Source organism: Galeopterus variegatus, unplaced genomic scaffold (assembly GCF_000696425.1).
Source record: "Galeopterus variegatus unplaced genomic scaffold, G_variegatus-3.0.2 Scaffold4101, whole genome shotgun sequence".
In the NCBI taxonomy this organism is placed as follows: Eukaryota; Metazoa; Chordata; class Mammalia; order Dermoptera; family Cynocephalidae; genus Galeopterus; species Galeopterus variegatus.
This window is the reverse complement of record NW_007730212.1, coordinates 30252-46667: the sequence shown is the minus strand read 5'-3', so window position 1 is coordinate 46667 and position 16416 is coordinate 30252. Positions and strand designations below refer to the sequence as shown.

Below are 16416 nucleotides of genomic sequence, written 5' to 3'. Positions count from 1 at the left end.
GCTAAATGTATCTTTTTGGCTTAAGTTGCATTTCCCTAATGACCCACTGATGTTTAAATTTGCTGGTTATGCATGCTGAATGTTTAGTGTTCCTAATGGAAATAACTTTCTGATAACACATTTTATATTTTTATATTTTTATACACTTTGCCTCCAAAAGCAGATTCAAAACAGCAAGAACAATTTTTAAGTGACAAAGAGCCTCAGAATATTAGAAGCATTATGTTTCTAGTTTTGCAGCTTTATATCGGTTGAAAATTTGATTCTGAAGTATGGTTTGTTTAAAATATGCATTCAGAATGTTTACACTGCTAGTCTAAATGCATGTCTTCACTGCTGCCAGCCACAGCTGGCATAGTCCAGCCTCAGAGTGCTGTGGCTACAGCCACCCAGTGCCCAGCCCAGGTGTCAGCAGCTCCACCTCACCCACATCCAGATGTTTCTGTGTTTTACCAGGCAGGAAGAAAGAGGAAGGAGGTGAGCAAGCACACCCGTGCACCCACTGGTGGGAACTACTCATAAAGATCACACAACTGCATTGACACTGGGAGGGTCACAAGTGGAGCCTCTGGAAAGAGAGGAGTAAATGCAGCCCCACAACCCAGTGGACCAACCCACAGAGGAAATTATGCTGCCCCTGTGGTTATACACCTAGGGATGGGAACTACTCACACAGCCCATGCAACTGCATTGATCCAGAGAGGGACACACACGGAGCTGCCAGTGAGTGCAGAAACTCAAGATAGCCAAATAGAGTACAGAAGAAAATAACCATCCACCACCAACCCATCCCCCAGCCAGGAGAAACAAGGTTCCAGGAGGATCCTCTGCCTACAGGAAAAAGGAAAGAGAAACCCTGCCCATAGTCACCCATTCAAGCTGAGGAACTCCACTATACCCCAGTGCACCTCTCAGAGTCACAGGACACTAGACAGGATGCCAACATGACCACCCAGGGTCACCCACTTCAGCCAAGAAGCATCAGGGCTCCAGGGGCCTTCTCCCAAGAACTCAAAATCTCACCAACATACTCAACAACCCAACACAGTATCACTCACTTGAGCAAGGAACCACTGAATGCCCCATTGCCTAGGCCATGGAGGCACTCACATTAAACCCAGACATTGAATATGGTCGAAGTGATCACAGAGAGACAACATAACTGTGTCTACCCAAACCAAAATTAAAACACCCTACCCAACAGTCAATATAAAACACACCTAGAGGAAGGAGTCTCTGTCCTCAAAACCACTCTAGAGTAGTAGAAGAAAGCAGCTGTTCCACCAGATGACCACACATCAACATGTGGATACTAGAAATATAGAAAAACAAGAAAATATGACACCATCAAAGGAATACAGTAATTCACAAAAACCAGACCCTAAACAGCAGGAAATCTTTGAAATGATTTAAAATGAATTCTGAGCAACAATCTTAAGGAAACTCAATGAAATACAAGAAGACTCAGATGGATGACTGAGATAAACTGAGAAAAACAATCCAGAATATGAAGTAAGAAATTTACAAAGAGATACATACATTAAAAAAGAATGTAGCAGAACTCCTGGAACTGAAGGATTCATTCAACAAAATAATGCAACCAAGAGTTTAAGCAGCAGGCTAGAGCAAGCAGAAGAATTTCTAATCTCTTTTTGAAATAACCCAGGTTGATAAAGGAATGGAAATCATGTTGAAGGGATACTTGCACTCGCGTGTTTATTGCAACTCTGTTTATAGTAGCCAAGGTATGGAACCAACCTAAAAGTCCATCAGTGGAAAACGGGATAAGAGAATAAGGAAAACCGTAGTATATATACACAATGGAATACTGCTCAGCCATAAAAAAAGAATGAAATTGTGCCATTTGCAGCAGCATGGATGAGTTTGGAGAAAATCATCTTAAGTGAAATAAGCCAGGCACAGAAAGAGAAATACCACGTGTCCTCATAAGTGGGAGCTAAGAAAGTAAAGGGAGGGGGAGGAGAGAGTGAAAAAGTGAGAGGGAAGGAGGAGGGACAATCACAATAATATGTTGAACTTTCAAAAGGAAAGAACAAATCTGTGGTTACTAGAGATGGGAAAGAAAGGGGAAGGAAGGTTAGCAAGAAATTGGTTAATGGACATAAAGAATGATTACATTTTGTAATGATGGATATACTGATTACCCTGATTTGATCATACCATATTATACACAGATATTAATATTCAATTCTCTGCCCCACAAATATGTATAATCAGTATGTTTCAGTTAATGTATGCCTGTATTTGGCACATGACTACTTATTGAATGTATATGAAATTGTTAAGAACTCTTCCTCAACCCTTTTTTTGGGGGGAGGAGGGATTGGCAGGTATAGAGATTGAACCCTAGACCTTGGTGTTATTAGTACCGTGTTCTAACTAACTGAGCTAACCAGCCAGTTCTTCATCAACCCTTTTATTGCTCTAGAAATTACTGCCCATTTTTCATTAAGTGTGTATTTATTTAAAAGATATCTTAATCTGTGATTATTTCATTGAAATTATGAAAATAATATTATTAGATGATGATATTAAAATGAACAGGTCAATTTTTAAACTAATCATATCATAAACCAACCATAAGACAACCTGTTAGTTTGGATCTGTATGTGATCTTTATTAAGAGAAGAAATCTTCTATTTGGTCATAGGATTTAAATGTCTAATTTTTTGTTCATAAACCAACCACTCTTAAAGGTAAAGTAATACAGTAGTAGTCTTCTCTTATTCACAGATGATACATTCTGTGATCCTAGTGGATGTCTGAAACCACAGATAGTACCAAACCCTATATAGATTATGCACAAATTTCTTTTTTCCTTCTTCACAATTTTACAGAAGATTCATTCTTACTGTTAGTCTTAGCAACCTCACCATATGACTTTTTTTCTTTCCTCAAGTAAAGAACTTTCACCTTTTCACTTAAACAAATCATTTTAAAGCTTCTCTTTGGCATATTCGAATTGCCAGCATCACTATTCTTACTCTCTGGGGCCATTATTAAGTAAAATAAGGGTTACTTGATCACAAACACTATAATACTGCAGGAGTTAATCTGATAACCAAGACGGCTACTAAGTGACTAACAGGTGGGTAGCATATACAGTGTGGATATTCTGGACAGAGGGATGATTCCTGTCCCAGGCAGTATGGCGAGAGATTTCATCACGCTACTCAGCATAGCATGCAATTTAAAACTTATGAATTGTTTATTTCTGGAATTCTCTGTATATTTTCAGACTGCAATTGACTGCAGGTAAGTGAAACCATGGAAAGTGAAACCCCAGAAAAGGGCCGGCCCGGTGGCGCACTGGAGAGTGTGCCGCTTGGGAGCGTGGCGGCGCTCCTGCCGAGGGTTCGGATCCCATGTGGAGACCGGTTCCCGCTCACTGGTTGAGCGCGGTGCGGGCGCAACACCGAGGGTTGCGATCCCGTTGCCGGTCCCCGGTACGGGCGTGACACCGAGGGTTGCGATCCTGTTACCGGTCAGTAAAAAAGACAAAAAAAAAAAAAGGAAACCCCAGAAAAGGGGAGACTACTATACCTACGTGTCCTTCAATAGGGATTACATAAATTACACTACAGATGCTCCTCCACTTTCAATGGATTTATGTTCTGATAAACCCGCCCTAATTAAAAATGGATTTAATACATCTAACTCACCAGAATATTATAGCTTAGCTGGCCTACCTTAAACATGCTCAGGACACTTACATTAGCTTACAGTTGGACAAAATCAGAGTTTTGAATATCTCGTAATTTATTGAATACTGTACTGAAAGTGAAAAATAGAATGGTTGTATGAGTACTTGAAGTATGGTTTCTGCTGAATGCATATCACTTTTGCACCATCATAAATTTGAAAAATTGTAAGTCAAATCATAAGTCGAGGTCTGATGTACATTTTTTATGTTGGCATACTTGGCATCTGTTATAAATGATGACATCTGTTTTGGCTAGAAGATTATCATTATGTGGAAAAAAGGTAAACTGAGAATGTGAATATTAAACAACATGTGTGTGTATGTGTGCAATATTTTAGTTTTTCTTATTAAAACACATATTTATATGTTCATTTTTTAAAGTTTTGTAAAGCCATACACAGACATCTTAACCATAATTTCCCCTAATTGATGAAATTATGGATGATATCATATTATTTATACCATTCAGTATTTCCTGAATTTTTTTACAATATTTAATTAGTTTTATAAATAGAAACAAAGTAGAAGGGGGGAGGCTATAAGAAATAAGTTTATTGAAGTCATGGTTGATTAAAACTGTCATTTAAAATTTACTGTTAAACAGAACTTTTATGTTTAAAAACAGGTTCTAAGTTTAAAAACCACAAAAGTAAGGGGTTGCGTAAAGGTAGAAAGAGGGCTAGTGGGCTTGGGAAGCCTTGATCCTTTACTAAAGAAGTGAATTTGTTAATCAAACTTCTACTGGTTATATCACATGATTTGACAAAATCATATACATTGTATTTTTTTCTTAGAGGCTTAAGTATATCTCACATCAGAAATCAGAATAATTGGAAATATGATTAGTGATGAAAGAAGTCTCTTTGATATAAGACAGATTTCACATTTTAAACTTCCATTTGTACTTCAAATAACTTTTGCTCTCTCAGGCAATGTTACCCCAGCTGCTGTAATTGCCATGCAATCAGCAACCTTCTATTTTTATGACTTAGTTTTTTTGGAGTTGTGCCAATGAATACATAAAGAAATAAGGTAAGAAATTTATTGTTCAAGATCGTTTGCGTGCCATTAAAACCACAATCAATGAGGTAATTTCCAGATTGGAAAGAATTAAATTGAAATACTCGATGAATTTTTACTCTTTCAGTAAATGAAAATCTGCATTTAAGAAAAAGATACCACCATAAGTGCCTCATTTTTTATAAGAATTCTTCCCACTAAAAATGGAGACATTTTATTTTTTTCTGTTTCTATATCAGTTCTGGTAAAGGAGCATATTCCTCTCCATTGTGAATTCCCTGGATTTCTCATCACCTGATGTATATCAAGTTTCTTTCGTCAGCTGTTGTACACATCCCTTCTATTAATGGATAAAATGGGTCTGTTCTTAATAAAGGCCAGTTCCTCCTCTGTCTTTATCGTCCCTTCTTCTCTGTTCACCGTGGAATCTCATGAATGGTGCCCACTTTTGGACCTCCTCTTTTCTTGGGGAGTCTCTTTGCTGGCATTCAAACCTTGCTTTAGGCCAGTTTTCATTTAAGGTTTTTCCACTGGCATCATTTCTGGACCTATTCCCAGACTGACTGAATCACAATGGAAGAGGGTGAACTTGGGAATCTGCATTTTTAACAAGCAGATTAATGTCTAAAACCCTTTTCTGTGAGCTCTCCTATCTTAGAAACAAGCCAATATGCAAATATGCATGGATCCTGCATGTCCTGTATTTCTCACTTCTTCTTCGTATTAATCATTGTATCTTTATTTCTCATGCTTGTCTATGGGTCTCCATACTTCCTGTGCCCTATCAATAAAATATTTTTTAGCATATCCTCTACATATATTTTTGTTTATTCATTCATAAATTATATACATATACTGCTATGGCAATATACTTTATACATTATAAAACAGTATAAGGAAGTAAAGAGTAAATGTTTAATTCTAAAAATTTTAATAGTATATAATTTAGTGAATATAAACATAAATCCATATTTTAAATAGTCTTGATAATTTTGAATTTGGGGGGCTAACTTTATCAAATGTCAATAGAGTGTTAATGATTTTTTTTTTTTTTTGGAAAAAAGTGTAGCTGTTGAAGGACTCATACTCAAAAAGTAGATGTGTTAACCCTGCCATTTTCTCCTCATTCACATGCACTTACATTATTAGTATTAGCTTCAATGCCTAGAGTTCTTTGTAATCTTTTAAAGCCAGGTTGAGGATTAGTTTAGCTAAAACTGCATAATATAGTCTATAAATCCATTTAACCAGGCACATTCGAATTGCAGCATTTTGCAATATGATATGTGCAGAAGTAGGAGTGAGTGTGCCACTAGTAACCCTTCTACTTCGTGGCATTTTTTCTCTTACCTCAGGGTAGCTTCTCCAGTATGTGAGCCACTGTTGATCCAAATATTAAATATTATTGTAACTTAATTGTTTATTAACACTAAGATCTTACTAAGATCATCAGGGATATCCATGTGGCTAAATTTAATGGACTTTTTTTGGTTCATTTTTACTTGACTATTCGGTAGTCTTTAGCTTATTTGGTCATTTCCTGAGTTTTCTCCTGTGGTAAGTGGTTCAACTACTGACCTAATTGCTCATGTCAAAAACCCATGGATCATTCCTAGTATATTTCTCCCCTTTTCTCACTGCTCCTGACTTCACCGTATAGTTTGTCACCAAGACTTGTTGATTCTACTTCGTAAGTTCTTTTCATATCCATTCACTTTTTCTACCAGTACTATAACCACCCTAGTTTAAGCCCCAGCTCTCTTGGAGTTCTGCAGTAGTCCCCCATGGGGTCTTCTAATACCTGCTTACTCTACATAATATCTAGAAGATATGCTGAAAACACAAATCTGATCAATTTACTGTCTTACGTAAATCTCTTTAATGGCTTCCCCCCACAATGGAAAGAGACCAGAAAGATCTAGCTGTGTATCAACCCAAATTCATCATTAACTTTATCTCTCCAGATTTTTCCCTTAGTTCTCTATGTACTAAACACCCTGATCTCCCTGATCCTTCAAAATAAGCTAAGCATATCCCTCAATACACCCACTCCCCAGTTACCTATGTGCTGTTCCTTCTGACACGAATGGTCCTTTCCCTTCCCTCTATGCTAGCTTCTTCTCATTCTTCATATTTAACCACAAATATTTCCTCAGAGAAGTCTAGGTTCAGAAACCCTGTTGTAAAGTCTCATTTTTATCTTTTATATTTGCTTTATAACTCTTCTCATATATATGAATAAATGGTTTAACTTACCATTATATCCCCAGTTCCTAGCAAATAAAGGATCAATAAATGTTTGAATAAATGAACATTGTTGTATCAGTATTTGTTTCTGTATCCATAGACTACTTGCACTGTGAAGGTAAAGTCCTTGTCTGTTTTGATCTCCATTATTTTTCTAATACCTAATGCATTCACACACACTCAAATATATCTTAAATTACTGTGGTGGTTCTGTCATTATTTGTTTAATGCCCTTTGCCCTTAGAACATAAAGTGATTGTTGTCTGTCTTGTGCACCTATCCCCAGTGCTTAATACAGTGCCTGACATGAATGTATGTGGTAATGGATTTTTTTTAATCAATCTCTGCCTTTTAATATGCATATTTAACCTATTCACATTTACTGTAATTGCTAGTTTGTATGAAATTATTTCTGGCATCTTATTTCGTGTTGTCTATGTCTTTGCTTTCTTGTTTCTTTCCTTTTTGCCCCCTTTTTTTGTTTAGATTGATCAAATTCTATTATCCCTCTAAGAGTTAGGAAGTTAAATATCTCCTTTTAGTCTTCTAATTATTGGCCTGAAATTTTTAATGCAAATATTTAATTTAATATTTTCTACCAGCATCTTCAAGACACAACTTCTTTTCTGCACCCTTCCTTGCTAACTTCTTTATGAAAAAAATTGAGATCTTGATTTCTAAATGTGATTATTTATACCAATCAAAACTTAAGTTTTACCAATTTGTTAGTTTAACTTACCCCCCGCCTTTTTTTTTTTAATCCCAGGTCCTATTCCTGAGTGTTTTATGTATGTATTTATTTATTTATTTAGGCAATATTATATTTTTGGCTACAATAACTTATTTAATAGTTCTTTTATATAAGATTTGGGAGTGATATACTTTTTGTGCTGTTACATATCAGAACATGTTTTTGTTTTTGTTTTTTTTTGCCCTTATACATGATTATTTTGGCTGGGAATGAATTCTTTGTTACTACTCATTTTCCCTCAGAATTTCAAAAATTTTTCTTGTTTCCAGTTACATGTCAAATTACTTTTTTCTTTGCATGTTTCTTTTTGCTTGAAGACTATTAGGATTTTGTCTTTAGCCTGACTGTTATGAAATGCTGCCGTTATATATGGCTAGTTCTTTATTTCATTGTTTAAAATTTTATTTCCAACATCCATAGTTGAGTCTTTTCTCTGAATATAGTACTCTTGAATATTTAAAGGTACACTTTTTTTTAGTCTTTTTTGTAATTGCTGCCATTGCTACAAGATTAGTTCTTTTGATTCCAAATGCATCTCCTCAGCAGTATGTGTTGCTGTTGTAGATCCATGTGCACTTGAGAGTTACTGCTGGCCTATCTGTGAGTACTGCATTTGCTTGTAGCAACTGCAAAGATGGGAGATACAAGCTGGGTGGTGTGATGTGCCAGAAGCAACTGTTCTGGACTTGGTTACTCCTCTTTCCTTTGGGGACTCTAAGCATGCACCCTAACTGCTCAGAGGCAGACTTTTTTGTTGATGTGGTAACAAAAAGAGAGAAGCTAAAATGACTTACTGTTCCTCCTGCAGAACTCAGCCAGTCTTATAATGCTTGCTCCAAGGACCCTTTCTGCTCTATGGACCCTTGGCTGCTCTGCCTTTGGGATTATTTTAGAAAGTTTTTTGTTTGTTTGTTTGTTTTTACTTTTCATCACCACCCTCTCTGAAGGGCATATTGCCAGGTTTCTTCCTTTAGTCCATTCATTATTTGCCTTTCCTCTTTTAGGAATTTCTCAAAATTTCTGATCCCTTGAAAGCACACCTCCATTGCTAATGCTGTACATTACAGGGATTTGAAGTGGAAAGGGCTGTCAGATGTATTGCTCAGGGAGCTGTCTTGATCCAAGCTTGTGGTCAAGAATTCAGCATATCCTGTTTAAGTACATCCTCAATAATATATACAGAGGAAAAAAATAGGTATATCTTAGGCTCTGAGACAGATGTGACTCTCTTCTAATACTAATGTAAAGGTCTGGGGGTATAATTATTGTATTTCAGTGAATCCGTACATTCCTATTTATCTATGAAATCATAGAACCACTGTTTTTTATTATGTTATTTTTGTAGCATATAGTGAAAAGCTAATTGTATTTTTTTTCCATTAGGTTACTACTAATTCAACCATTCTCAAAGTTCTTCAGTCCAACATTCAGCATGTGCTGGTCTATGAAAACCTTGCACTCCAGGAGAAAGCATTGGCTTGTATTCCAGTCCAAGAGCTAAAACGAAAATCACAAGAGAAGTTATCTAGCACTAGAAAATTGGATAAAGGTAGTGGCTTTACATAATAATTTATTACTAAATATGCTTCATTTCTAAATAAGCAAAAATACTGAAATAGTGCGTTTTATTGTACACATTGTAAATACCTAACTTATTTGGAATTTTAAGAAGTACAATAATAGCATGATTTTATTGCATATTTAGGCCTTAATTGTGGTGAATGCTCTGGGTGTCCTTCGCAGTTCCTATTCTGCCCCTCTCCTTCCTGCAGCCACAAAGGTGTCTTTCTTTGTTCATCATAAGAACCTGGTGGGGTTCCTTCCTAGAGGCAAAATGCACAAACGTCCTCCGAAGACTAGATTGCTCACACTCAAGCTAGTTCATACTCAGCTTCCAGCAGTTTGTCTGAGTTACCATTAAGTGTTTTTACCAGTTTATGGCTTCGGTGGCTTCGGTGGCTTCTGCTTCATGTAAGCAGATGTTGGCTGCAATTCTTTGTATTTGCCTTCTCTCTGGATTTTGGGATGACATTTTGCTCTGTGACTTCAGTTCTCTGGTGGGTTCACGAAAGATTTTTGATTTTTAGTTTGTTGTAAAGATGGGAGTGACGTTTCTACTTGGAAGCAATTGGAAGCTGATACCAGAAATCCCTCTGAGGGGTTAACTATGTGTGTCTTTTCCTTTTGTAATCATTTAATCAGTTTTCACATGTCATTTAGATATTTTGCTACCTCTTGTGTTTTGGTGGTTTTCTCTTTATTTTAATGTAATATTATGCCATTTTCTTATTTTTTTTTTCTTTTTTGTGACCAGTAAGGGGATCGCAATTCTTGGCTTGGTGTTGCCCGTACTGTGCTCTGCCAGTGAGCGCACTGGCCATCCCTGTATATGATCCTAACCCGCGGCGGGAGTGCCGCTGTGCTCCCAGCGCCTCATTCACCCAAGTGAGCCACGGGGTTGGCCCCCATTTTCTTATTTTTGATGACTGGCCTGGACCTCAAGACTAAATTCTGCTACAGGTCTGCTAACCTTGAGACAGTTTTCTTCTTGTAGTAACAGTTTTTTCAATATGTAAAATAAGAATGCTTATCAATACATTATCACGGAGGCTCTTTCCAGCTTCTAAGTATTGTGATCCTTTTTGTGGTACCTTATATAAATACCTGTTTATCAGTTACTTACTGAACACTTCTGTGTTTGAGTCATTAGACTGAGCCCTGCAGGGGGAGAAACGGAGCTCTGCCTTAAGAAGCAGCCGGATAGAGGATGAGAATTAAAGTATATAGACAGCTGGGTGTGAAGCAGAGTCCAGCAAATGTAATGTGCGAAGCACAATTTTAAAACATTATGTAGCCAAATGAAGTGAGAAATATCTCACAGACAGAATACTCTTGTTTGTGTCCAGCACATTCTCTCCCTCTAGGCAAATAACAATTGGGAAATTTCTCAAGGAACAAGAATCCACAAAAAGGAACATCAGTTAGGTGAATGGTGTGGATATCCTGATGCATCTGCCCATCTGTCCTCAGAGTGGGAATGGTCTTCTCAGTGTACCAAGAATCTTTCAAGGCCAGTAGCTAAGGCTTCAAGTTCATTTCCCTTAAAATCTGCTGATAGTCTTTGCGGATATTTGCTCCAGCATTTTTTCCCTCCAATTATAAAGGTAATACATATTTTTTGTGGACGATTTGGAAAGTAGGGGGAAGATAAATCATAACTTCATCATATCAGAGTATGATTCTTAAGATCTGTGTGTATATTGTTTCACACTTAAAATATTTTAATTGAAACAGGAAGGAAAGAACACATCAGGTTGGTAATGGGGTATTGTAAAAATCAGTAAAAGATCTGGCCTTTTGTTAAAGGCCAAAAAGGATGAGTTGGATTTATAACCTGAGATGTCAAAGGATATACTGAGGAAGGGATCAAGGATTTTCTTCCAAGTGTAGTGAACAACATGCATGGAGGCAGAAAAGTATTAGGGGAACAATGACTAATACAGTTTGGCTGTGTGTAGGGTAGGGTATGTGTGAAATAGTGGGAGAGCAAATAGGCTGAGACCATATTGTTGTTGACATTAAGTTTCAGGCAGAGCAGTGTATACTGAATTTATTTTTAATTTTTTCAAAACAATTAGAGATAAAAATGAAACAAAGTATGTTTCTGATAAGCTTTGTTATAAAAAAATGACCAAAGAAATTAAAAAGGAAGCATATATCTTAGCCAGAAAGCTAATGTTGTAATGTTACTATGATTGAACATATAGCAAAAATGTTACATATCCTCATTCATCAGAAAGAAGAAAATAAAATGATTTCTCAGGGAATTCAGGTTTTCTCAAATACTTAACTCAGCAGGGTTAACTGTTGAAGCTTTAAGTGGGTGACATCAGAACCGTGTTTAAGAAAGATTAATCCAATAATAGCCTATAAGATGAACAAAAATCAAGAGAATGCAGGGAGAGAAGAATTAAAGCATGATAGCAATGGAACTCACATAAGAAGAATAATAGGGTGAACAAGGTATTAAGTAAGATTGCAAGGGAGAAGATGGATGTAAAAGTTGAGGTGATAGAATATGAGAGTACTTCAAAAGTTCGTGGAGAAATAGAATTAAAAAATAATATGAATCTTTCCAGGAATTTTTTGAAGTACCCACATATGGAACTCGTATTTGCAATTGATACAACAAGGAATTGTGTATACATAAGGATGATGTCATAGATGACTGTCTAGTTTTGAATCCAGGCAACTAGCAAATCAGAGGAGTCAGTAGGAACATGCTTTGAAAGGAAAGGAAGAGTCTGGTTTTAGGTACCTGCTGGACATCATCTGGACTGCCAGGTGGAAACATACGCCTGGAACTTCAATCAGAGGTCAAACCTTGAAATACACTTTAGGGTGATAAGTAAAGCCATGCAAGTAAATGAGATTACCAAGTTTGAAAAGAAAAGTGGGAGAGGAGGAATTACAGAGATTCTAAATAATAGCACTAGCAATATGTGGATATTTACATTTAAATTAATTAAAATTAAAATTAAAAATTGATTTCTTCAGTGATATCTAACACATTTCAAGTACTCAGTAACAACTTGTGGTTAGTGGCAATCCTATTGGACAGTACTCAAGTATGGATTATTTCCATTATTGCTGAACGTTCTATGGGATGGCAATGTTATAGAAACACAGTAGATATGGGAAGAGGAAGAGTAACAAGTGAAGGACATTTAAACTTATAGTGAAACAAGTGATATGATGGGCATAATGAGTGTATCGACTAGGGTTAGGTTGGGCTATGAGTAATAATGAATGGGCTCCAGTGGCCCAGGGGTTATTTTCTCATGTAAGAGTTTATTGAGGTAGGCCATCTGGGCTAATGGTGAGGTATCAAAGATCTAGGTGCCTCTGTCTGTTGGCTCTGGCATACATGGTTTCCATCCTCCAGATCACCTCATAGTCCAAAATGCCTGCTGGTGCTCCAGCCATTACATTTGCAGACTAGACATCAGGAAGAAGAAAGGGAACAGAAGTAAAAAGATTATACCTTTCAATCTGAACCTGTTCTCTTGAAGTAGCCTTCCTTAGAGTCACATAGAGTTTATTCATTTGTCCTCACTTAGCTGCAAGGGAGGCTGGGACCTGTAATCTTTTAGTTGGTGCATCCCCCTAAAATTGAAATTGCACAAATTAGGAAGAAGAGTTGAATGGAGATTATGTGGCAACTGGTGTCTGACACTGAGATGATAAAGCCTTCACTGGCCAGGTTGGTGATTTTCTTTCATTCGTGCAATAGGCACTCATTTTCCTGCCCAGAAACAATTTCATCCTGGGTTTATGAACTAGGAGAAGTGTTCTGGTTTGAAGCAGAAGTGGGTACCTTGTAGCCCTGCTCACTGAGACACCTCAAGGGAAGCGATATTGCTCAGAGAAGCATGGTTTGATGGCTGTGGTCTGGCAGACTGAAGATTTGTCTTATTAAGTTCCAGATACAGGTAAAACACCTTTTTAGAAGAGGAAGAACCTGTCATTTTGGAAAAGTGATAACAAAATATGTGTTGATCTACAAAATTGAATATGAAGACCTGGGACACAGAATACTGAGTCTTAAGGGTCTAAGGAGGAGGCTACCTCTACTGATGTTTTTACCTGTTTTCTTCTCATTCCTTCCCTTTCGTAAATTGATGTCAGTGGTTTTCACAGGGTAGAGTTAGGGTCTAAACCAGTTAATTTTATTTTGTCACTAAAAAGTTACCAGAAATCTATTTATATTCACATGGTATTTTTGAAGATACTAAATTTGTAAATTGGAAGTCTTAATTATATTTTGAAAATAAACTCTTCACACTCTATTATCTTCACAGAATAAGTGAAACCTCCCTTTAACCCCAATATCTCTGAGATTTCTGAGCTCCTATCCTATATAGACAGGAATCTACTTTCCATTTCTCTGAGCCATAGTTAAGTATATTGCTTAATAGAGGAACACTAATCCTCATGTGGGCCTTACTCTTTGATAGTTATACATTTAACTTGAAACCTGATTTATACCTAGAAGACGTTAACACAGAAGTATAGATATGCTGTCTTCTTTTCCTTTCTTTTCTTGTCTTGATAATGACTGTTTGGTGAACAATATTGATTCTGAGTAATATTTTGAGGCTTGTTTGTTCAATACTTCTATCATTAATTAAAATATTTTCTGAGCATCTATATATTGTATAGCAGGTGCAGCTCTATGTATTGGGGATATAGCAGTGAACAAAACAAAGAATCTGATATCATGGGGAGAAACAGGAAAAAAAAAAAAAACACCAAATACTCAGGTATGTAAAGTATTGATAAGTTTCAGAAGACAAGTCAGGATGACAGAATAGAGTGACTGGGAGAGATGCTGTTTGGTATAAGATCGTCAGGGAATGTGTTTCTGAAAAGCAATGATTTCCCTTTCAGATAAAGGGCACTAGAAACTGCAGAAGCCTTGTGAGGTTGGAGTGAGCTCAGCATGTTTAAGGGATGGCAGGGAGGGTATTGTAGCTGTAGCAGAATGAACAAGAGAGAAAGGTACAATTTGAGGTCAGAGTTTACTGTAGCTGCTATAATAAATTGCCATGAACTTGGTGACTTAAAAAAACAAAAAATTATTCTTTCACAGTTCTGGAAGCAAGAAGTCTAAAATCAGTATCACAGGGCAAAATCAAGGTGTCAAGCAGAGCCACATTCCTTCCAGAGAGGAAAATCTGTTCCTTGCATCTTGCAGCTTTTGGTGACTGCCGGCAATCATTGGCTGTGGCCACATCACTCCAATCTTTAAGGCATCTTCAAATCTTTCTCTGCCCCATGTTCACATCACCTCCTCTGTGTGTAAAATCTCCTTCTGCTTCCCTCTTTTGAGGATACGTGAGATTGCATTTAGGGCCCATCCAAATAATACAGAATGATCTCCACATCTGAAGATACATAACTTCATCTAATCTGCAAAAGACTTTTTTTTTTTTTTTTTTTTGCCATGTAAACTAACTACATTCCAAGGCTTCTGGGATTAGTACATGATTTTCTTTTGGGAGGCCATTTTTAAGCTTACCACAGGGGGCCAGCTGAAAGAACACAAGTAGGGACTTTGACTGAATTTTATTCTGAATGAAATGAAAACCCATTGGAGGGTTTTGAGTAACATGATCTGGCTTGTATTTTTTAAAAGATCACTCTATCTGCTACATGTAGGGACAACTGAGGAGAAGGACGGCAGTACTCTATTTCTAAAAGTTTATTTTTGATGTAACTAACTCATGAAAATCTTGCTGGAAAATTTTGATATAATACAGGCATAATTAAACTCTCCCTGCCAGTCAGTCCTATTCCTTTTCCATTGGTAACAGCTATTATTATATCATATGTTCCCTTTCATGTCTTTTACTGTGTATTTACACCTATTTAAGTTGTGTGGGGTTTACATAAAATTTATCATCCCATGCATATGCAGTTCCTTGGTGGTTTTTATTTATAAGTATGTCTTGGAAATCTGTTTAACTCTTGATATTGTTCTGCAGTACATATATACTATTATTTATACAGTTCCCTATTAATGGACATTGAAATTGCTTATCATTTTTCTCTATTCTGAATGCTACTGCAGTGAAGATTCTTGTAAAGAATATCCCCTAGTACACATGCACAAATGTTTCTCTGGGATAGACACCAAAAGTGTTAAGGGTGTGTGATACTTTTATACTTCAATGGATCCTGCCAAACAAATTGCCTTCCAATTTATACTGGAAGTGTCTAAGAGTATTTGTTTCCACTCATTGAAATTTTTGAACTTCTTATATGGATTTTATGAATTTTTCTAATGAGTTTAATGTTCTCATTGCTTCATAGAAGTTCTTTAAGTATTCTAGGTATTTATCTTTTCTTTGCTAGACATGTTAATGATTTTTTTCCTCCAAGTGTTCTTTGTTAATTTATTTAGTGTATCTTTTGAAATTAAAAAGTTTTGGGCCGAACCCGTGGCGCACTTGGGAGAGTGCGGTGCTGGGAGTGCAGCAGCGCTCCCGCCGCAGGTTCGGATCCTATATAGGGATGACCAGTGCGCTCACAGCGCTCTCTGGCTGAGCGCGGTGCAGCCGGTCTCAAAAAAAAGGACAAAAAAAAAGAAATTAAAAAGTTTTACATTTTAACATGAGAAAATTTAATTTTTCCATTACTGATTTTATAATTTGTGTCTTACTTAAGAAGTTTTCCCTAACCCAAAGTCATAAACATATTCTCCTGTAACTTCTACTACTACTTTTATAGTATTCCTTTTAGATAGATAGATAGATAGATATGTGTTTTCTAATGAATGAAGTACAGCAGGGATCTGATATTTAGATAGTAACTTATCCCAATATCATTGATTGAATAGTCCATCCTCTTAGAACTGCTTTGAAATGCTAACTTTATTAAATACTATGTATTCACTTGGAAATCTGTGCATCAGGACTCTTGTTTCATTATCTATTTGTTATTCTTCACCAATATATTTTACTTATTAGAATTTTTTAATGTATTTTGATATGCAGTAGACAAATCTGCTTCATGATTTTTATTCAGAGTTGTGTTGGTATTTTCTCTCAAGCATTTTGTAGCTAGCTTGTCAAATATTATGAAAAATTATACTTTTAATTGGGATTGCATT

General features: G+C 36.5%; 1 protein-coding gene across 2 annotated transcripts in view; it reads left to right on the top strand.

The window, feature by feature from the left end:
• NGLY1 (N-glycanase 1) overlaps positions 1-16416 on the top strand; it is a 54760-nt gene that overhangs the window by 16788 nt on the left and 21556 nt on the right. For both annotated transcript variants that reach the window (XM_008586749.1, XM_008586750.1), the window contains exon 4: positions 9126-9291. In XM_008586749.1, the coding sequence (XP_008584971.1) occupies positions 9126-9291 (166 nt within the window). The remainder of the gene's footprint in view (positions 1-9125; positions 9292-16416) is intronic.